At 41.3% G+C, this 21,748-nt stretch overlaps 2 protein-coding genes and 1 non-coding gene across 3 annotated transcripts in view; 1 reads left to right on the forward strand and 2 right to left on the reverse strand.

Moving 5' to 3' along the window:
* Positions 1–280: 280 nt before the first annotated feature.
* LOC106579366 (phosphatidylinositol-3-phosphatase SAC1-B) lies at positions 281–14,787 on the reverse strand. Its single transcript, XM_014159208.3, has 18 exons — positions 14,636–14,787; positions 13,974–14,071; positions 13,297–13,371; positions 13,012–13,139; positions 12,112–12,261; positions 10,293–10,352; positions 10,147–10,180; positions 9,394–9,495; positions 6,991–7,163; positions 6,671–6,819; positions 6,389–6,487; positions 6,111–6,249; positions 5,053–5,122; positions 4,795–4,867; positions 3,767–3,860; positions 3,571–3,663; positions 3,380–3,437; positions 281–3,123 (listed from the first exon to the last, which is right to left on the reverse strand). Exons 1-18 carry the CDS (start codon positions 14,662–14,664, stop codon positions 2,987–2,989), a joined length of 1,761 nt encoding a protein of 586 aa, XP_014014683.1. The 5' UTR covers positions 14,665–14,787; the 3' UTR covers positions 281–2,986.
* A 145-nt stretch (positions 14,788–14,932) lies between these two features.
* Positions 14,933–15,005, forward strand: trnar-acg (transfer RNA arginine (anticodon ACG)). The gene has a single exon. It is a non-coding gene; the product is annotated as a tRNA-Arg (tRNA).
* A 775-nt stretch (positions 15,006–15,780) lies between these two features.
* LOC106579350 (LIM domain-containing protein 1) overlaps positions 15,781–21,748 on the reverse strand; it is a 38,720-nt gene continuing 32,752 nt past the window's right edge. The window contains exons 7-8 of the mRNA XM_014159196.3: positions 18,265–18,333; positions 15,781–17,240 (exon numbers count right to left, since the gene is read on the reverse strand). Of these exons, the coding sequence (XP_014014671.1) occupies positions 17,097–17,240; positions 18,265–18,333 (213 nt within the window). The 3' untranslated portion in view covers positions 15,781–17,096. The remainder of the gene's footprint in view (positions 17,241–18,264; positions 18,334–21,748) is intronic.

Consider the following 21,748-nt stretch of genomic DNA (forward strand, 5'->3'; position numbering starts at 1 on the left):
TAGTTACGGGCAGTTCAGTTGTTTTCTGAAAATAAATCAGACAATGATTAACCATTGTCTAATAAAGAATACACTTGCTAAAATGGACTGCTACACACATTCATAAACTACCCCCTAAAGGAAATAAGGAAGGACATTGCTTCTTATTACGGTACCAATAGTATGCTCCATATTGTCACTTAAAACTTAACTAAACCAGAAAACACTATGGACAATAGATATTTTACACAAAATGTAGCCTAACAATTTCTATAGAACAATATTAGGAAATGGAACAGAATAACTGATGACACATTTATTACACATTCTTGGACACCATGTTTTAAGTGACAAAAAAACAATAACAAATTAAAATCCTGGAAAATAACACCCCCAAAATAAATCCTCTGATAAACAAAACAAGTGACAATAATATAGGCCTATAAAACAATTAAAACTGGTCCAGCTTGTTTTCTTATTACTGCATTGAGCCAACAGTAGCAACCCATTTTCATTGGTAAAGCAGTCAAACCAAAAATATGTCTAAAACCGCTCAAACATTACTCAGCTTAAATAGCACATCATTCTTACAAGCATACAATGCTTTGTCATTACATTAAATTGTATCTGGGTTTACATGGCACCTAAATCATCTGTTTAAAAACACAGATCAGCAAGAGACACTATCCTGTCTGATTCTTGAATTTGATAGGCTTATGGCTGATAATGCACAGCGGAATGTACTGTTGTCCATTTGCATGGCATCCAATGTGTACCGCTACAGCAAGTGATCCATTTCAATATGTAGCTTTGAGAAGCATAATAACTGGAATATGCATTATCATAGTAGCCATACACCAATGTATTATTGGACCACTACATTTAAAGTTATAGGACATACGTACTCTATCTCATTGTCATTTTGTACCACTACAGTTGAAGTGGAAAGACACATAAGCGGCAATATAATCAATTTAATATTACATACTTTAACATTCTCAGATCAGCAGGTGGCAGCACTCTGACAGCAGGTAAGATAAGTGTGATCCTGTAATGATTACGTACACTATACACCAGGTTTGGGCTCAATTTAATTTCAATTCAGGAAGTAAACTGAAATTCCCATTCCAATTAAACATGTTCTCAATGCTTTTCAATGAGAATACAATTGTGAATTGGATTTTACTTCCTGAATTGAATTTATATGGAATTGGCCCCAATCCTGCTACTAAACACCCTGTCTCTTATAATGACCTGTGGTAAGGCAGCATAATTTGACTTGGGGCTAGTGCTACAGAACAGCCAATAATCAAAGGTTGAATAATATAGAGAAAGATTGTGTAAGAGAGAGCAACAGTTCACATTCCCACCCAGAGATACACTAAAACAAAGAAATCGTCTTAGGGGACAAGTGGCATTTAAAATCCTCAATGCCCCATGAGACTTTGGTTCGTTTAAATGCCCAGTTCAGTCCAAAACTATATTTTCCGTGTTTAATATATATTTCCAGGTTGGAATAATACTGTGAAATTATAATGATCTTCTAGTGTTTGAAAAGACCGCCTGAAATTTCAGCCTGTTTTGGTGGGATGGAGTTTTGACCTGCCTGGTGACATCACCAGACAGTAAAAATGAGTTAATAGATGAATAAGAAAAATTTCCAAACCTCTCTGCCAATAACAGCAAGCTCAGCTTCCCCCTCCCCCAAAACCATTCCCAGACAATTATTTTATTTTCAACCATTTTAATTGAAAACAATAACAGTAAGGTACTTAGTTGTTACCCAGAAATGATTTGATATTGAGATAAAAAATGGCTGCATTGGACCTTTAAATCCATGCTTCATTATTAGCCTAGGTCTGGGCCTCCAAGTCTACTGGTCAAAGACAGATCCTACTCACTATAGTATATAGTTTGATGCTCTCTCACACCTTTTAGTTGTCAGAAACTAATGAGGATTTGTCTTTCCAGCTGTTTCATGAAGCTTTCCATACCTAGGAAGACTAGACAGTCAGACAGACAAACATTCCTCTCGTCACATCTCAGAGGAATCCTCATGTGAAACCCATGGAGGGTCTGTCTGTGCACTCAGAAGTGCAGTGATTGAGAATAGTATGGCCAGTTACAATGACATTAACGGTGGTGGGACACCATAACTAAAGTTCCCTATTGAAACAGTTCAGCCCATTCTCTCCCCAACTATTGGCCAGCTAGAACATTTCCTCAACAACCATTGGCCAGCTAGCACATTCTCTATCTGACTGTTGGCCAGCTAGAACATTCTCTTCCCAATCACTGGCCAGCTAGCACATTCTCTTCCTGCCTATTGGCCAGCTAGCACATTCTCTCCATGACTATTGGTGAGCTAGTTTTGGGATCATGGCTTGGGCTGGGCCGTCAGACAGCTGACCTATTGGGTGCCAGTGGCTATCACACTAAGACACCATGTTCAGGTCAACCCTTCAGGGGCAATGATACTGAAACAATATGGCAACCAACAGAGCAAATATGACATGATGTAGCTAGAAGGCGACAAATCAACAAAAAAACAACAAAAAAGGCTAGATTTTTTTTTAAAGTAGTTCCCGTGTCAAAGTTGCTATGGCAACAACAGCAGTGCCAGTGTCCGTTCATATGCATTCCGTGCAGAGGGGTAACTGTGTTACCGTAGTGGGGTATTGTATCATAAAATCAGACAGTTTTCAGCTTATACAGTCAGTCTATGAACAAGGGTAGGGCAGCCCCAGCCCAAACAATGTGCTTAGTGGTGTGGACAGCAGCAGGCCAGTGCAGAGCGAGTCCCTGTATGCTTCATAGCCCTATATCATACACCTGGCCTTTCTCTCACCCCACCCTCACTCTCCTCCTCCTCTTCCTCATGCCTTTTGCTCAGTAATCAGTACAGGCTCCAGGCCCTCTGATGCTGAGGGTACGATGATGAAGAAGAGTGGGATGAAGTGGAAGAGGAGAAGTCTGTGGGGCGTAGCTGCTTTCCACACGCACACATTCAGTCCATCTTCTCCTTCTGGACCAGCTTGGGCGCATCTACAAACTCCCGACCGTTGAAGAGGATGACGCCGGCCGTCACGAAGCTAGCTGTGCCCCAGAACAGCACATACGCCAGGGTCTCCGTCCACGTGTCACCTGAGGGGGACACAGAGGGTCACTACGGGTAATAACTAAGTACCGAAAAAGTACCCATTGATAGCACATACTTGCCTAGTCAATACCAGTTTAGTACAAGTGGAAACAGTATTGTAAAATGAAGTACTGCAAAATGTGTTTATGGACCAAATCCTAACTTGAGATCGGTGCAGGTGTAACTAGAATTTTCAAACAAATTCCATGCCCTTATTAGGATTCAATGCAGAATTGACAAGGGATTCCACTGCTGTCTTACCAGCCATGAGGAGGCAGATGATACACATGGAGAATGCCACAACCATGATAATGGGCAACTAGAGGGGGAGAGGGGAAACAGGAGTTAAATAAGATAACGGAATCTCAATCTACGCCTGTGACTGAAACCAACACATATTGTAGCCAATCAGTATACATAGCACTGATCAAGCCTAGCCAATCAGATCTCACCGTGAGGAACTTCCAGTCTTTGGTCTCGTGAAGGGGTGTGGTCATGTCTGCCTCGTCAATGGCATAGTTACCCAGGAACAGATCAATAGAGTCCTGATGATCAGGAGAGATGTCTCAATTATCAGTTACCACACACACGTCAAGGATTTACAAAAACATGACTAATAACTGCCGCACACGCACACTAGACACAGACCTGTCTGAAGCCGTCTGAGAAGTTGTTCTTGTAGTATCTGATCATGGAGTTCCAGCCGTCCATCACCAGCCCCCATTGTGTCCTCTTCCCTGTTCTGAGACATGAGCAACGCTTCAGTCATCCCTGTCATAATCATCTCTCACACATACCACAAATAATCATCATCGTCATCCTCCACCCTTTCCTGAGCACACTCTTACTCAGAGTTGTCTTCCTGGTTATCACAAAGGCCACAAGGAAAACATCCTACTCCTCCCTGTTCTTAAGGCACCAGTCCAATCAATACTCATCAGCAAAACCAGTATGATGTTTTGATGTAGTTCATAGCCAATAATGCATGGCCAACTTCATGGGTGTGGGGTGTGACTGACAGTGGGATGGTACTGTGCCAGCAGAAAGACAACTAGTTAACTTCATGGGTGTGTGGGGTGTGACTGACAGTGGGATGTGACTGACAGTGGGATGGTACTGTGCCAGCAGAAAGACAACTAGTTAATTTCATGGGTGTGTGGGGTGTGACTGACAGTGGGATGGTACTGTGCCAGCAGAACGACAACTAGTTAATTTCAGGGGGTGGGTGTGCTGCGGGGTGTGACTGACAGTGGGATGGTACTGTGCCAGCAGAACGACAACTAGTTAACTTCATGGGTGTGTGGGGTGTGACTGACAGTGGGATGGTACTGTGCCAGCAGAACGACAACTAGTTAATTTCATGGGTGTGTGGGGTGTGACTGACAGTGGGATGGTACTGTGCCAGCAGAACGACAACTAGTTAACTTCATGGGTGTGTGGGGTGTGACTGACAGTGGGGTGTGACTGACAGTGGGATGGTACTGTGCCAGCAGAAAGACAACTAGTTCTCTGTCATTGTATAATGGACAAGTTCTATTGGAATCCATATCCTCCTACAGCCAGGTGAACTCAGTGATTTCCTGATGAAATGGAGTGCGTTTCTATGAAGAGCCAGTCCTGTACCTTAGTTTGCTAATCCCCAGATTAGCAAGAAACACGTGAGCCTTCTCCCTCACCTTGTGAAGTCTGTCTTCAAGGCCCCTGTGCCAGCATACTGCTTGGCACACGCATTGGCATTGTCTGCCCACGCTGCAGCGAGCAAGGGTGAGAGGGAGAGGAAGAAATAGAAAACAAAAAAAGATTTAGTCAGTGGAAAAAGGGGAGGATTTCAATCATGTTAAACCATAGTGTTGGAATAGTCTCATAAGGAAGACAATGCTGTGCTCGTTGTGGCAGAGGGGTAGGAAAATGTGCAGATTTCAGCTGAGGATCACCATTTTTGTAGATCTTCTCGAAGTCGGCCTGATCTTCAATCCTCTGGCCCATGTGGAGAACTCCCAGTCGCTGCAGATAAACAAAGATGTGTGGTGAGATACTGCAGTGGCCTGACTACAGGGGGCAAGGTGGAACCAAGATGGTCGCCATCAGATTCAGCACTGTTGTTCACCCAAAAGACCTTGATGCAACTTCACCTTCATCACCCTGTGGGTCAACCAGCAGCCTAACTACTACACTATTAATACATGTTTCAATGACAGTTTAACCCACAGTGCTAAAACAGTTTAATAAAAAACACAATGGTACCTGAAGTATTTATTGTACCTGGGTGAGATGAGACCTGACCTTTTTACAGTCCACATTGGGTCAGATAACTAAACAGCCCACAGTCAAAGTCCACAGAGACAACAGCTTTAGTCAGAGGCCTTCAACATAGAGTTTGGGTTTTCCAGTCTCTGTTTTGTCTGTTTGTTGCTCATTTGCAAATATGGGTCAAGTGAGTCAAAGTAGTATAAGTTGTGAAACATTTGACTTTGTCAAGTCAAAAGGTCTATGTTAGGTCAAAATGGAAGAGCTCCTCATAAAATGTAGTTTGCCATTAAGATTTTTACCATTGATTTTACAAAATGTAAAAGGGGAGGCTAGGTCTACACCTTTATTGAACAGTAAAACTAAAACTCCTAAGGTGGAACAGAGAGGAACATGACATTGCTCCTTATGTCAAAGACACAGAGAGTAAGTCTAGATGTGGTGAAAGTATATAGATCAGGGATGTCAAACTCATTCCATGGAGGGCCTAGTGTCTGCTGGTTTTTGGTTTTTCCTTTCAATTAAGACCTAGACAACCAGGTGTGGGAGTTCATTACTAATTAGTGACCTTAATTCATCAATCAAGTACAAGGGAGGAGAGAACCCGCTGCCACTTGGCCCTCCGTGGAATGAGTTTGACACCTGTGGTCTAGATGGATGTGGTAGGAGTGTGTAGAACTAGTGGGAGTGTCTATATATTGGACATGTCTAGTCCGTGTGGGCGTGTCTGGTTGGTGGTTCCCACCTCCAGCTGTGACTGCAGTGAGCGTCGTGCCAGCAGACTCTGGATGACGTTGGTACGGTCCAGACAGTCCATGCAGTTACTGCGGAACATCCCTTCCTGTTGCACCAGAACGTTCCCATCCACATCAACCAGGAAGTACCTGACCAACCAATCAAACAATTTGATTCCTATTTGATTTTACAATAACATTTGTCACAAAACAAATCAGCAAACCACAGACAGAGATGAACACAAAGTACACAAACTCATCTCACCGGCCATGCAGACTAAATACTTACCCATACTCATCCTGCATCTCTGTCACCATATCGACTAAGATCTGCAGGCGATGCCACCTCATCCGACTGCATTCCTTGTGGAAGTCAAACGCTATGTACCTAGAGGTGCATGGTACAGGGAGAAAAGTTAGGTCAAATCCAATTACATCATTTCATTTATTTGGAGTTCCATGGCTTTAGACAGAATGTTCACCTCTAAAAAAAAAATGACATGAATGACGTTAGAAGAAGATGGCCGTAGTGGGATCAGAATGAATGATGGGGAAAAGCTATAGGGCTTACTTGACCATGCCGTTGCCCAAGCTGGACACCATTTTGTCGAAGGCCTGTTCCAATTGTTTCTCTGAGCCTTTCTGGTCAATCAGATTTAAAATCACTTGCTTTCCATAAATGATGATCTGCGAGTCAAAATGCCTTTGGAAGCCATCCAGCTGTGAAAGCAGGACAGGACAATAAAGGTCAGAAAGACTTGACTCAGTATAGTAATACTCAATATCACATACCTTTACTGTATTTAAATGACTACTACTGTACATTAAAATGTTTTTACATTTGAACATTACATTTTAAAAATGATATAAATATTGTAACAGGTAGCTTACATGGTCGATGGTTTTGCTGATCTGAGGTTTTGGTTTGTACTTGAGGTTGGGTCTTTGGGACCAGTAGAAGGGGATGGAGCCTCGGGTCTGAACGAATGAGGCCTTGCCCCCACTGTACTGGACAATCTGCTCTGTCTCCACAAAGTTAGCTGCATGACCCTCGGAGTCAATGCCTGGTGGACCAAATAGACATTATGTAATGATCCGTCTCAGAGTGAGGAGTGTTTGACAGTAAAAATATAAAGAAGTGGACAGGCCAATATTATCTGCAAAGGGCTGGTGTGTGTGCAGGGTTTTGTTACAACCCAGCTGTAAAACACCTGATTCCACTAATCAAAATATTGATTGAAGACCCAGCTAGCATATAACATTCTGAGAACCATATGTTTCTTAGAGCTTAGTGAGAGTGTGGTTGTCCTATGGTTATTTAGCAAATAATCTTCCCACAACTATCTGGGAAAGGTCCAGGATAGTTCATAGCTTTGGAACATTCTCAGCACATTTAAGGAACGACAAAAAAATAAAAATATAATAATGTTACTTACTTGCTATTTCATTACCTTAACAGAACATTTACTAAAAGTTCAAACATGGTTACATTGACTTTCAATGTTTGTAATGTTCTAGGAACGTTCTCCAAGTGGTTTGACATTGGGAAAAAAACTCTAAACTAAAATGAACAATTTTGTATTTGTTAGAAAAATATATGGCATGCTAGCTCCATCCTGGTGGCGCAGTGGACTAATTCCATGGATCGAGAACAGAAGAGCATAGGTTAAAATCTCACCTACGCCATGCCACAATAAAAATAAAAATAAAGTTTGAATGATTAATGCCTAAGCATATGAATTTCCATGTGTCGCATCATTGCGCAAAACAGTTAACCCAAACTAAGATAGCAGTGTTAAAAGTCCTATTGAAATATTTGCTCAGAACGTTAATAAAAACCCAACAGGAAAACTTTCAGGGAACCATAGTAAAACGTTCAGAACATCCCTGCAAACAAAAAATGTACTTTGATGACAGCTTTGCACAGCCTTGTCATTCTCTCAACCAGCTTCATGAGGTAGTCACCTGGAATGCATTTTAATTAACAGGTGTGCCTTGTTGAAAGTTAATTTGCGGAATTTCTTTCCTTCTTAAAGCGTTTGAGCCAATCAGTTGTTGTGACAAAGTAGGGGTGGTATACAGAAGATAGCCCTATTTGGTAAAAGACCATGTCCATATTATGGCAAGAACAGCTCAGTTAAGCAAAGAGAAATGACAGTCCATCATTACTTTAAGACATGAAGGGCAGTCAATACGGAAAATTTCAAGAACTTTGTGCAGTCACTATGATGAAACTGGCTCTCATGAGGACCGCCACAGGTAAGGAAAATAAGGAAGGTAAGGAAGACCCAGAGTTACCTCAGCTGCAGAGGATAAGTTCATCAGAGTTACCAGCCTCAGAAATTGCAGCCCAAATAAATACTAAGAGTTCAAGTAACAGACACATCTCAAAATAAACTGTTCAGAGGACACCGCGTGAATCAGGCCTTCATGGTCAAATTGCTGCAAAGAAACCACTACTAAAATACATCAATAAGGAGACATGCTTGAGCCAAGAAACACAAGCAATGGACATTAGACCGGTGGAAATCTGTCCTTTGGTCTGATGAGTCCAAATTTTAGATTTTTGGTTCCAACCGCTGTGTCTTTGTGAGACGCAGAGTTGGTGAACGGATGATCTCCGCATGCGTGGTTCCCACCGTGAAGCATGGAGGAGGTGTGATGGTGCTTTGCTGGTGACACCGTCTGTGATTTATTTAGTATTCAAGGCACACTTAACCAGCATGGCTACCACAGCATTCTGCAGCAATATGCCATCCCATCTGGTTTGCGGTTAGCGGGACTATCATTTGTTTTCCAACAGGACAATGACCCAACACACCTCCAGGCTGTGTAAAGGCTATTCGACCAAGAAGGAGAGTGATGGAGTGCTGCATCAGATGACCTGGCCTCTACAATCACCCGACCTCAACCCAATTGAGATGAGTTGGACCGCAGAGTGAAGGAAAAGCAGCCAACAAGTGCTCAGCATATGTGGGAACTCCTTCAAGACTGTTGGAAAAGCTGGTTGAGAGAACGCCAAGAGTGTGCAAAGCTGTCATCAAGGCAAAGGGTTACTACATGATTCCATGTGTTATTTCATAGTTTTGATGTCTTCACTATTATTCTACAAAATAGAAAAACCCTTGAAATTGTAGACGTGTCCAAACTTTTGACTGGTACTGTATATATTACTGTTTGGCTGGAACAAAAACCCCTGCACCCACAGCGTCCACTGTGGAAAAGATTGTCTATCATCCCTGCTTTAGTCAGAAAGCTCCAGTTAGACGTGCTGGTGGATTTGGAGTCAGTCACCTCTGACGTAGTAACGTACTCCAGCCCTGAAGCAGCTCCGCCTGGAGATGATGTTCCAGTCAAAGATCTTCCCATTGATGCAGCAGGACTTCATAATGATGACTGGACAACACATGGTTAGGGACAACACGGTCTTAACCTTTAAAGCCTAACTTTACCTCCTGAATTCAACCTTTCTCTACCTCCTTCTCAGAAAATGTTTGAGTTGGGACTGTTGTGATGCTTAGAAATGTGGGCTCCATCATAGGTCAATGGATCCACTTTCCATTGTCTGTGAATACAATATCCCTAATTTCCCAATTATAATGCCACCTTTATGAATCTCTAGCTCCCCCTTAAGGCTAAAGGAGCAAACCGCAAGTTAACTTTATTGATATTCATGGGCTGTCAAACAGTTTAAGTTCCTCAGGGAAAAGAATGACAAGACTAATCCAGAGTAATGGGCTTTACAACCTGTCACTCAGACTGCTAAACCCCATGCAAAATATGAACGTAAAAATGACCATGTGATCTAGTGTGTTCCCATCACAGAGGGTAGATTTCCAACCAATGACAGATTACAGGGTTTAAACTGCAATGCTGTTTAACAGTTCAGTCACTGTAAACAACCGCCCCGTGAATGACATCTCTCACATGGGTAATATCTGTTGTCTTACAGGAGGTGGTAATGAGGTCTTCCTGTTTATGAGAATTGAAAAGGAGGGAAAAGTCTTCATCCGGAGTTTGTAACATAAAAAAAGCATGAAAGGATACAGCCGTGGACAACTGGGTAAGCAAACCTGTGCAGCTGTCAAGAGAAGAAAAGAGACAATGCAGTTTAGAAAGATCATAAGATCTTTACTGGAGCGTATTCATTTTATATTTACCACAAGTGGTTAACATGTCAGTTCTGTCCTTACCTCTGGCTGTGGCATGAATTCTCTCAACAGGTGACCATTCCACACAAACCGTTGATCTGCCTAAAAACGAGGGCAAGAAAACACATCTTTATCATACCATTCAACTTGTTTCCACATGCCCTGCATAGGAAATATCTGCACCTGTATAAAACACAAGCACAAACACATTACTCGTGTTTTCATGAATGTATCTCCAATTGGAAACATGTTTTTACATTATTTTCCTCCCTCATACAGTTGAAGTCGGAAGTTTACATACACTTAGGTTGGAGTCATTAAAACTCGTTTTTCAACCACTCTATACATTTCTTGTTAACAAACTAGTTTTGGAAAGTCGGGTAGGACATCTACTTTGTGCATGACAAGTACATTTTCCAACAATTGTTTACAGACAGATTATTTCACTGTATCACAATTCCAGTGGGTCAGAAGTTTACATACACCAAGTTGACTGTGCCTTTAAACAGCTTGGAAAATTCCAGAAAGTGATGTCATGGCTTTAGAAGCTTCTGATAGGGTAATTGACATAATTTGAGTCAACTGGAGGTGTACCTGTGGATGTATTTCAAGGCCTACCTTTCAAACTCCGTGCCTTTGCTTGACATCATGGGAAAAATCAAAAGAAATAGACCTCGACAAGTCTGGTTCATCCTTGGGAGCAATTTCCAAACGCCTGAAGGTACCACGTTCATCTGTACAAACAATAGTACGCAAGTATAAACACCATGGGACCACGCAGCCGTCATACCGCTCAGGAAGGAGGCGCGTTCTGATGAACGTACTTTGGTGCGAAAAGTGCAAATCAATCCCAGAACAACAGCAAAGGACCTTGTGAAGATGCTGGAGGAAACAGGTACAAAAGTGCCTATATCCACAGTAAAACGAGTCCTATATCGACATAACCGGAATCGCCGCTCAGCAAGGAAGAAGCCACTGCTCCAAAACCGCCATAAAAAAGCCAGACTACGGTTTGCAACTGCACATGGGGACAAAGATCGTACTTTTTGGAGAAATGTCCTCTGCTCTAATGAAACAAATTAGAACTGTTTGGCCATAATGATCATCGTTATGTTTGGAGGAAAAAGGGGGAGGCTTGCAAGCCGGGACTGGCAGGAGGGACTGGTGCACTTCACAAAATAGATGGCATCATGAGTTAGGAAAATTATGTGGATATTGAAGCAACATCTCAAGACATCTGTCAGGAAGTTAAAGCTTGGTCGCAAATGGGTCTTCCAAATGGACAATGACCCCAAGCATACTTCCAAAGTTGTGGCAAAATGGCTTAAGGACAACAAAGTCAAGGTATTGGAGTGGCCATCACAAAGCCCCGACCTCAATCCCTTAGAAAATATGTGGGCACAACTGAAAAAGCATGTGCTGGCAAGGAAGCCTACAAACCTGACTCAGTTACACCAGCTCTGTCAGGAGGAATGGGCCAAAATTCACCCAACTTATTGTGGGAAGCTTGTGGAAGGCTACTCGAAATGTTTGACCCAAGTTAAACAATTTAAAGGCAATGCTACCAAATTAGTGTATGTAAACTTCTGATCCACTGGGAATGTGATGAAAGAAATAAAAGCTGAAATAAATCATTCTCTCTATTATTCTGACATTTCACATTCTTAAAATAAAGTGGTGATCCTAACTGACCTAAGACAGGGAATTTTCACTAGGATTAGATGTCAGGAATTGTGAAAAACTGAGTTTAAATGTATTTGGGTAAGGTGTATGTAAACTTCCAACTTCAACTGTAATATATATATATATATATATATATATATATATATATATATATATATATATATCTCCATTCTCTCACCCTTTCCAGCAGGCTCATCTCCTGGAACTCAGGGCTGGTGTTGGCAAGTCTCTGCAGAGTGTGGGTCAGGTCGTAGTCTGTAGCAAAGTAGAAGCCGTCTGTGAGCAGAACACTGTTGATCATGGAGAGGAAGGCTTTGTTGTCCTGCATCTGATGGGGTCAGAGGTCAAAGATGGGTCAGGAGGCAGGTTGAACAAGGACAGCACAGAGGTCAAAGGTGAGAGGTCAGGAGGCAGGTTGAAGAAGGAAAGCAAAACAGAAGTTAGGTGGAACAGTGGTGAGAAAGTATCGGATGACCACTATATTTCTAAAATAATATATACAAGGAATCTAAACTGATATAGTATAAATATATACTATAAATAACATATCCTCCAACAATAATTCAACTAGAAGCCAACATAGAGATGCCCACTAATAGAGAAACACTTGTCTAGACTTGGGGACAGAACAGAGTGTTCTTGTAACAGCTACATGATACCGTCTTAAAGCAGTACTTGTTCTGTCTGTGAGAAGGGGTCTCTTTCTCTGACTGATAGAAAGCTTTGCCCTTCACATACACTCGACTGTCTACAGACACACTGTCTGTCGTTGACCGGCTCCATAGCCAATTCAACACAGGGCATCTATGTCAGAGCAGATGCCTAGCATTCTCTGTCCAATATGCTGCTTTCGTATTGGTCACATACAGTAGTGAAGGAAAGTGACTTCTGCAGCTAGCAAATAACCCAGAGTATCAGGCTAGGGTTTTTGACTGGTCAACATCCACATCAAAACAACCCACTGTCATTAACAAGGAATCATTGTGAAAGGCTCTCTTCTTGGCCTGAAACATCCACAGTCATGTTGAGCTTGGGTGCTTGTGGGCTGGCACTGGGGCCCCAACTCACACCTCCCTACCTGGTTGTCTGTCAGGTGCAGCACAGTCTTCTTGTAAGAGATAACGTCAAAGTCCATAGCCTTCCACACGGCATGGCCCAACAGGTCACCCACCTTCTTCTTCTTTGTGATAACGATGAGGTACGTGCCTGGGGAGGGTAGGCAGAGGGGCACAGGTGTCGCTAAAGTAAACACTCACTCTGTTGAGAACATTTGTGTGTAATACACAGGTAAAGTCTTCTCAATGGATATTTTACTGGAGAGTCTGAACTGACTCACGTTGAAAGAGTGCAAGATTGAACCTACCTGCCACCAGACGGATAGTTCCCATAATCCCACATATTGGCCTGGTGACCGCATGGGGAGGAATGTCCTTCCTCACTAGAGGGACAGAGACAAATAATCACTTTTTTTTTTACTGATCAAACCTATAACTCTGCTGTTGCAAGTACAGTGATCTACCAACTGACCCACATCATTTTTTCATTGCCTTTATGATCACAAACCACCATTCACTCATCTTTTCAGTTTGCTGCAGCTAGCGACTGGAACAAGCTGCAACAAACACTCAAACAGGACAGTTATCTCAATCTCTTCAAATCATGGACACTTACTGACAGTTGTGGCTGCTTTGCATGGTGTATTGTTTTCTCTACCTTCTTGCCCTTTGTGCGGTTGTCTGTGCCCAACAATGTTTGTACCCTCTTTTGTGCTGCTACCATGTCGTTGTCATGTTGTGTTGCTACCATGCTGTGTGTCATCTTAGGTCTCTCTCTATGTAGTGTTGTCTCTCGTCGTGATGTGTTTTGTCTTATATTTTATTAAATGTAATTTTAATCCCATCCCCACAGGAGGCCTTTTGGTAGGCCATCATTGTAAATAAGAATGTTATTATCTGACATGCCTAGTTAAATAAAATAAAAAATATATAAAGTGGACTTTGGTCAGCATAAGACCGCACAAACACAGCCTACTCAACATACCGGTGAGGATCATTTCTGTGGACACCCTGTCAATGGACAATACATCATTGGAGCCGTCATCACAAGCCTCAATGTAAAACTTCTCTGGGGTAGTGTGCCTATGGGGGAGAGTGGGCACAGAGGATGGAGACACAAAATCAGTGACCTTGGTAGACGAACATCTGGCATGGTGAATCCCGCCTTATACAAAGGGAAATCATTGGCTTGATTTGGCAAAGCTCAACTTAGTGGCTAACGTCACCACAAGCTAGCTCACACATACTAGCTGGCTCAATGGGCTAACTAACGCTAACAACTAAACTAACTGTATTTTTTAGCTAGCTAGCTGCTTCATCAACAAGATCGATTGCATTCTACCACTCATTAAATCGAAAGGCAGATAGCTAGATAAGTACTGTTATGGACAACACAACTACACATCATTGACATAACTGTAAACTGTCTACAATACTGTAAACTGAAACAAATCCCGCATACGAATGACTGCAGCCTGTAATTGCAGTTGAACGTTAGCTAAATAGCTTATCATCTGCTAGCTAGCTCTAGACGTACACCTACGGCAATTTTCTCTCATCAGAATATGGCAATTTTTTTCAAAAAAGTTGTAGTAGTTAGCTTCTGAAAATAAAAGTCTGAAAACGATATATATTTTCAAGACTTACAGATTGAATTTCTCGTAGGCTGTCGCCATCTTTAGAGGAGGTCTGACCTAGTGACGTGTCAATGAATGTGCACATTGTATATTATGGCTGGACCGGAGTTCGCGTCCAGGGTCAGACATTTAGTGTCGTAGTAAATTTGCAAACTATGATAAAGTACAGGCAGAAACGTATTATATAGCACACACAAATACATTAGTTGATCAAAGTTACCGTTTAATAATCGTACTATTTTTGTACGAATCTTTAAATCAACTCATGAAAACTTTATAATCCGATAGTCCCATTACAGTTATAAGCGGGCTAGTGGCGCAATGGATAACGCGTCTGACTACGGATCAGAAGATTCTAGGTTCGACTCCTGGCTAGCTCGGTTCTTTTTTTCTCTCCGGATCTTCTCTGATCTTTTTATTCTACGAACATTAAGCTATAGGTTGTTTGTTGTCATGATGAAGGAAGACATTATTCTTTGTTTCGATGCTATCACGAGTTGTTTGATTGAGTTCGACTCTTGGCTGACTCGGATCCTCTGATTCGGACCTTTTCCTCGCCAAGGGGCTACTGCATATTTGATTCTGCACTGCCGCGAGTTTGTTGAAAAAACAGCGCTGTCTGGTCTAATGTTACTGCTCATATTACAGTTGATCAAACTTTTGTATTCATATGTTTTTGTGTGTCCTAATAGCCTTAAAGGGACAATCAGCAGTATCTATATCCATACATTAATGCTCTGTACCCATTGATTATTGAAGAATATCATTTAGAAATGCCTCATAAATTTAGTTTAACTGTCGTACCCCATCAGAACCAAAAATAAAATCTTGTTTTACTCAATGTTTTTTTTAAAAAGTAAATGTGAATAAACACTGTATAGCCTCAAAACATGGGGAAAAAAACGAATTTTGCATCCATAGCTATGTCTATGAATAGGATAGGAATGACATTTCTCCAGCCCAATCCATCATTTTTTTACTGAAACAGTGGTGGGCAGGGCTTTGTCTTCGTTGCAACTGCTGATTGCCCCTTTAAGGCTACATTTATTTGGATTATCCTAAATACCTGTGTAAAGATATACCTACTACAGGTGTGCAAAAGCTTTTGTTGTATATAGGCTACTTGTTCATGAAGAAGAGACAGACAATTTGACAGGCTATTACAATGCACTTTTTTATATATATATTTCATATGGACATCTCTCAAATCCTTTTTAAATACAGTAAGCAACTGGAATACAAATTATTAATGATCATGGGAATTTTTTAAAACAAGCATAAATATAATAAATCATGAAATATGATAGACTAAGCCTACTAAAACGGAATAATTTAGAGTCACTTTTTTATCACTGCAAACCAAAATGGGTTCAGGGCATTCGGGGTTTATTGGAATAGAATAAACCTAGTTATCTATTTACTTAGGTGGTAATTGTGTGCAGGGAGTTTGGAAACATTGTTGACTCGGAACATAACATAACTGCCATATTTGGGTTAATAATGCAATAGAAAGTATATTCTAGGAGTGGTGTGTGACAGAGGACAGTAGGAATATTAGCCCGGTATCAGTGTTGGGAACAGAACATCCAGGGTTCATTTATCAATAGAAATGTAATACTAATACAACATGATTCCCACTGACATAGAATAATAAAGGACCATGTACAGTTTGTGTATTAAATTGCTAACTTTGACTTTCTAGACACTGCCTGCATATTAGCTAAAATGAGCAATTCATGTATTTCTAGTAATAAATGTAATGGAAACACACCATAACCCACACACAGAGACACAACAAAACTGGGCAATTTCTCTATTAAGCCATGCAAACTATTTCTACTGTATCAGTATCTACAAATACATTGATTCAAACTGAGCAACTGAAATTGGTGGCACACAAAGGGGAAAATGAAGATCAAGATATTTACACAAGCACATGAAATGTATATTTATTTACACACAATGCACCTAATTGAGACTATAAATTGTATTGTTTTAATTCCATGCTTAATTGTCTTGGTATCAGTCATTAAAATATAACTGTGCTTTGGCATTGGTATTTAAATATATATATATATATATATATATATATATATATATATATATATATATATATATATATATATATATATTTAAAATAAAAAAGTTTGTTATTTCCAGATTATTAACATTTGTGTCAGATGAAAGTTCAACACTTTCCAACAATGTCTTCAATAGAGAAATTGATTTTTACATAAAGAATAATAACAGGTAATTTACAAGCACACTCCCACACACGCAATCAATCAATCAATCAACAAATCGCACAATTAACCCTAACAGAGACCTCACTTACATCAGAGATGTACAGTAAAGGCATACATTATCATTCAAACCATTATAGACAGATTCTTTTGGCAGATTGGTTGTGGTTGGTTATTGGCAGTTAGTTCAGAGGGCCACCTGGTGGCACCATGCACTAGATCCTAAAACTAGAACTGGTGCTGGTAGGAGGCTGCGGTGGGCGAGGCACAGCCCGGCTCGATGTGCTTCAGATGGCAGGCGTGGCAGAGGAGGTGGCCGTCCAGCGGGTAGCAGCGGTGCCCCTCCTCGTCGTTCAGCTCCATCTGACAGTCCTACAGACCAACACAGAGGGATGAGGAAGATAAAAGAGAAAAGCCTATAAAATAAATCGAACAACCCTTGAACATTACCCCAAAAGGTGATTGTAATTCCATCTACATCTATCCGATTCTATGGGATCTGAACTGCAAAATTTGCATTCAAAACGCTGGTTTAAAATACACATTTGTCTATATCCCAGAGGTATAGCTATCTATGCCAGCAAGGTGAATTGTGGGCCATTCTATCCTCCAATGTAAACATCTTTGAGAACAAAACCTTGTCAAAGGCGAAAGAACTTGAAGGGATTCTTAAATCCTCTTGAATTGCCCAGCAGGCTTCACAGACTATACACTGTATGAGAAGGGCAGTGGGTGTCCTCTCTACACTCCTATTAATTGTTTAACTGGCTTCCACATTGGAGCTATTCAGAGAGACAGATCCTCAAAAGCTCTCGTCTCCACACGGCTCACTGCTGTTTGTTTTCAAGTGCTCTCAGAACTCCATATGTCAATCAAATGCTGTTGAGGCGGGTGTCAGGAGAAGAGGCACTTGAGGAGAATCAGACAGACGAGCAAATTAACATGTGCTTGAGCTCCTCTTCCTAGCTCGCAATTAGTACCAACACTATAATTAAGCACTGGGACCACCTTGTCTATGATCTGTGTGCAGTAAATAGCTTTCCAGAATATGTGACCATACGAAGTGAGACTATTCTCCTGACACTTTATGACGACTAATCTCAGAACCCATAACCAAATCTCTCTACCGTTTATTTTAAAAGACTAAATGATGACTGAAATATGGAGTTCTTGATATGATGAGAAGGATGACATATGGTATAGGATCTACCCCCTGGTATTTAAGCATATTCATGTGGAGTAATAATGAGGCATTTTATAGTGGATATACTTACTAAGATGACAGCTTTAACATTTAGTCTTGTCACCAACAACACAGAACATCCCGTCTCTACAAGGATATAGGGAAAACAACAAGGAAATAGAAAAGAGAATTTGTATCTTAATGTTTACCCACTTCACAGTGATAGCACTCCACGTGGTAGTCTTTATCCATGGATACCACTCGGATGGTTTCATCAGAGCCCTGTGGAGACAAACAGACAGCCTTTTCAGTGTCCACTGAACCCGAGTTGCTATCAGTATAGGCTGGATCAGTTCATTTAAAACAGTTAAACATGGCGTGCATGGCCAGGACAACTCTCCAATTTTTCCTGCGGCCAATGTCAGGTGTGGGAGAAACATGTGACAGGTAGCTCTGTTCAGTGGACTTTTAAAATGATATATAAAAAATGTAGACATTTAGCAGCCTCTCTGATCCAGAGCGATTGACAGTTAATGCATCTTAAGACAGTTGAGACCATAGAGATCCTATTAAATTATTCTATGGGTGAGACAACCACTTATCACAGTCATAGTATGTACATTTGTACTCAGTAGTTATCAGCAATGTTGTTTTGTTTGTTTTATGGACAAAACCATAAGTAGATGTTGGCAGTAACAGAGTGCATTCAATTCAGAGCACTTTTCATCTTCTGCAGGTGCAGGTGACAGTGGGAAACGCAGCAGCCAATCAGAGTCCTGTAACCAGAGATCCTATTCAAATGGGATTCCATAGGTTGTGATCAGTAAAACGTCATAATAAGGTTCAGAGCGTTTGATTTGCCTGCTGGGGGGCAAGGAGCCACCCAGCTCCACTATGCATTGACAACTACTGTACATGCTGTTTTTAAGGGATTGTTAAATAAATGTTATAACTATTTGGTTTTAATATCATCACCTTGAAGAGTATAGTCAGAACTACACATTTCAGATTATTCCACATTTAACTCTATCAGAGTTAAACAACAAGTAACTGCATGTTCTTCATGATAAAGAAACATCAATTGCACATGTATTTTCAGATTCGTGAGGGTAGCCGATCCATTTGGCATGTAGCTAGCTGTTGAAAAGGGTTCATGTTAGCTAACTTCACTAGGTAGGCCTACGTTGGTTGGAGAAAAAAGTACATTTGGTCTACTTACCACTATGTTTAGCCAACTGTACAACGTTTCTACTGGTAGCTTGCAAAGTAAACATTATCAGCTAACAATACTGCCCTACCAAACAAAAAAGGCAGTAACTGCTCATTTGGTCAAAAAATTAGTTAATGTCGTTTTTGCTACATTAAATACATGCTTAATCATGTGGACAAGTATCCTGCCTATATTGTATTGTGTTTTGGAGAAAATGGGGTGTCATGTTAGCAGTAACTGCATAAAGTTACTGTTTAACCAAGTTAAATAAAAGCAATTTTTCTCAGTTCCACGGAATGAGCAGTTGCTGCCTTTTTTCTTTGTAGGGCAGAATAGACTTACATTGGCAAATGCGCCCTTCTGCTGCTTGACAAGCAGAGCCCACAAAGGACGGGAAATTAACCTAAACCTCTCAGACTTGTAAGGTATAATTCACTTATATTTTAGATCACTCAAATATCCAATTAATGGTGGCGAATATTGAGAGATATCGTGCGGCTACCCTCCTTGCCCCCCAACAGACAAATCAAACGCTCTGCACCTTATTGTGACGTTTCATTGATAACGACCTACAGTATTGAGATGCTGAGATCCTTAGATAGCCTACAGTACATTTGTTTTGTAATGCTGAGCGTCCATCGATAAAAATATCCCTTTCCAATATAGGCCTCTGTCCATTGCTTTTTCATTTAGCCTGATTCTTTTTCAGCTATAGTTAGCCGTGATTGCTAAAATGTACAGTAAGCTAATTACTGATGATATATCAACCAGCAGGCTAGCTAATTAGGCTTTGTCCTGACATCCATATATGTCCTTTTACATCCAACCTTTACAAACTACAGCATTTGAAATAGGCCTACAAATAGGCCTAGATTGGCAAGATGGTAGTTGTGTAGAAAGTTGTCCTTTGGCCAACACCAGCATTCTGAACAGTACTGTGAACCTTCACCTGAGAAAACAGCCAGGTGTCAAAGACCAAGGCTAAACCAACAGTCAGCTTCTGACAGACAGTCTGGGTTCAGCCTGCAACAGCTTCAGAGGGCAGGTACTACAGCTGGAATGTTCCGTATATATCAGACTTTCACCAATTATTACCGTCATCACACAAGCTATTCATCATGGTCATGTGGTTATATACCATTGTTATGTGATAATGAAGTAAGGCTTGTCAGAACTGACATTATGATAGAATTAACTATTCAGCTAACTGACTTCTTATATTCTATATCAGCCAGACACACTCAGCAGGAGGGTACATGGAAGATTTTCAGTTATCTATCAACTCATTTAAAACCAGTTATACACATTAAATAAAAGCTATTCTAAACTCTCCCCCTTGTACTGCACCGTGGTCCCTTCTACAAACCACCTGCTAGTAGACATGATTTTATCTGGCATTTTTCATAACAAAGTACATGCACGTGCAAAACAAACTGCCCCCCTGCTCTGAATTCTACCCGTATAGCCTCAGTGAGGAGGGGCAACATTCCTGTAGAGTCAACTCTAATTTTGGACCTTTTTTTAAGAGGGAGGGATAACGTTTAGGGTAACAGTCATGCACTGAGTGAGGCGTTAGGGTGCAGTGCCTGCATCTGAACGACACACCAAAAAATGCAAACAACACCCCTCCCAAAACCACCCCACGTAGGCCTACACACAGAGGTCTCCAATAGAAGCCCAGCCCTGAATCTACAACTCTGTGGATGGTGTCCTAGTAGGGCCTCTGGTTCAGATAGTGCTCTTTCAGATACTTTGATAGTTTGATTGAGCCTGAATAGAGTGCCAGATCATATGGGTTTGCTCTTTTGGGACTATTCCATTGGTTCCATTGCACCAGCTCAATCAATCACTAAATAAATAAATAAAATGTTGGGGGGGGGGATGTCTGCTGACCTGTGTGTAACTATGGCAGCCATTACAACAAGAGATGTTCCCAGGTCTGTTATCAGGTTGGTTTATTGTTTCAGCCCAGACCTTAGACTGAGTAAATAGCTGTGAAAATTGATGTCTTCCTGAATCCTGACTGCAGCTTGCTTGGCTCAGGAGAGAGCGTGTAACATCTGCTTCCAACTCACACTTTCAAACACGTAGATCCCCTGAACGCAGCTCACCTTCCAGCCCACTTTCCAGCTCACACTCTCAAACACATAGATCCCCTGAACGCAGCTCACTCTCCAGATCCCAATCACCTGAATTCTTGTTTGTTTTGTGACACACTTCTATTTGGAGCGCTGGTTTCCACCGTCATTTAATCCTCCCATGTATGATAGTTTTTTACTTTTCCCTGCTTGTACTTTAGCCTATCGGATTTCCTGTTGTCAACCTATTGCCTGATCTCCCGGACGACGTTACTATCCTTTTCCCTGCCTGTACTGTTGCTTTTTTGGACCCCCTGTGTATGACCTTCTGCCTGCCCCTGGACCCAGCTACCTGCCTCCTCCTGTGGTCTTTTACAAATAAACACCTGCTGCATCCTGTGCTTGAAAC

The sequence above is a fragment of the Salmo salar genome, chromosome 02 (assembly GCF_965601325.2).
Source record: "Salmo salar chromosome 02, fSalSal1, whole genome shotgun sequence".
Lineage (NCBI taxonomy): Eukaryota > Metazoa > Chordata > Actinopteri > Salmoniformes > Salmonidae > Salmo > Salmo salar.

What these genes read in the sequence shown, in the direction of transcription:
- LOC106579366 (XM_014159208.3), bottom strand. Translation starts at nt 14,664, where the DNA reads ATGGCGACAGCCTACGAGAAATTCAATCT. An exon ending in TCAGCAAAACCATCGACCAT is followed by an intron (nt 6,820 to 6,990) that starts GTAAGCTACCTG and finishes CTGCTTTCACAG; the next exon opens with CTGGATGGCTTCCAAAGGCA. An exon ending in CGAGAAGATCTACAAAAATG is followed by an intron (nt 4,868 to 5,052) that starts GTGATCCTCAGC and finishes TGCTCGCTGCAG; the next exon opens with CGTGGGCAGACAATGCCAAT.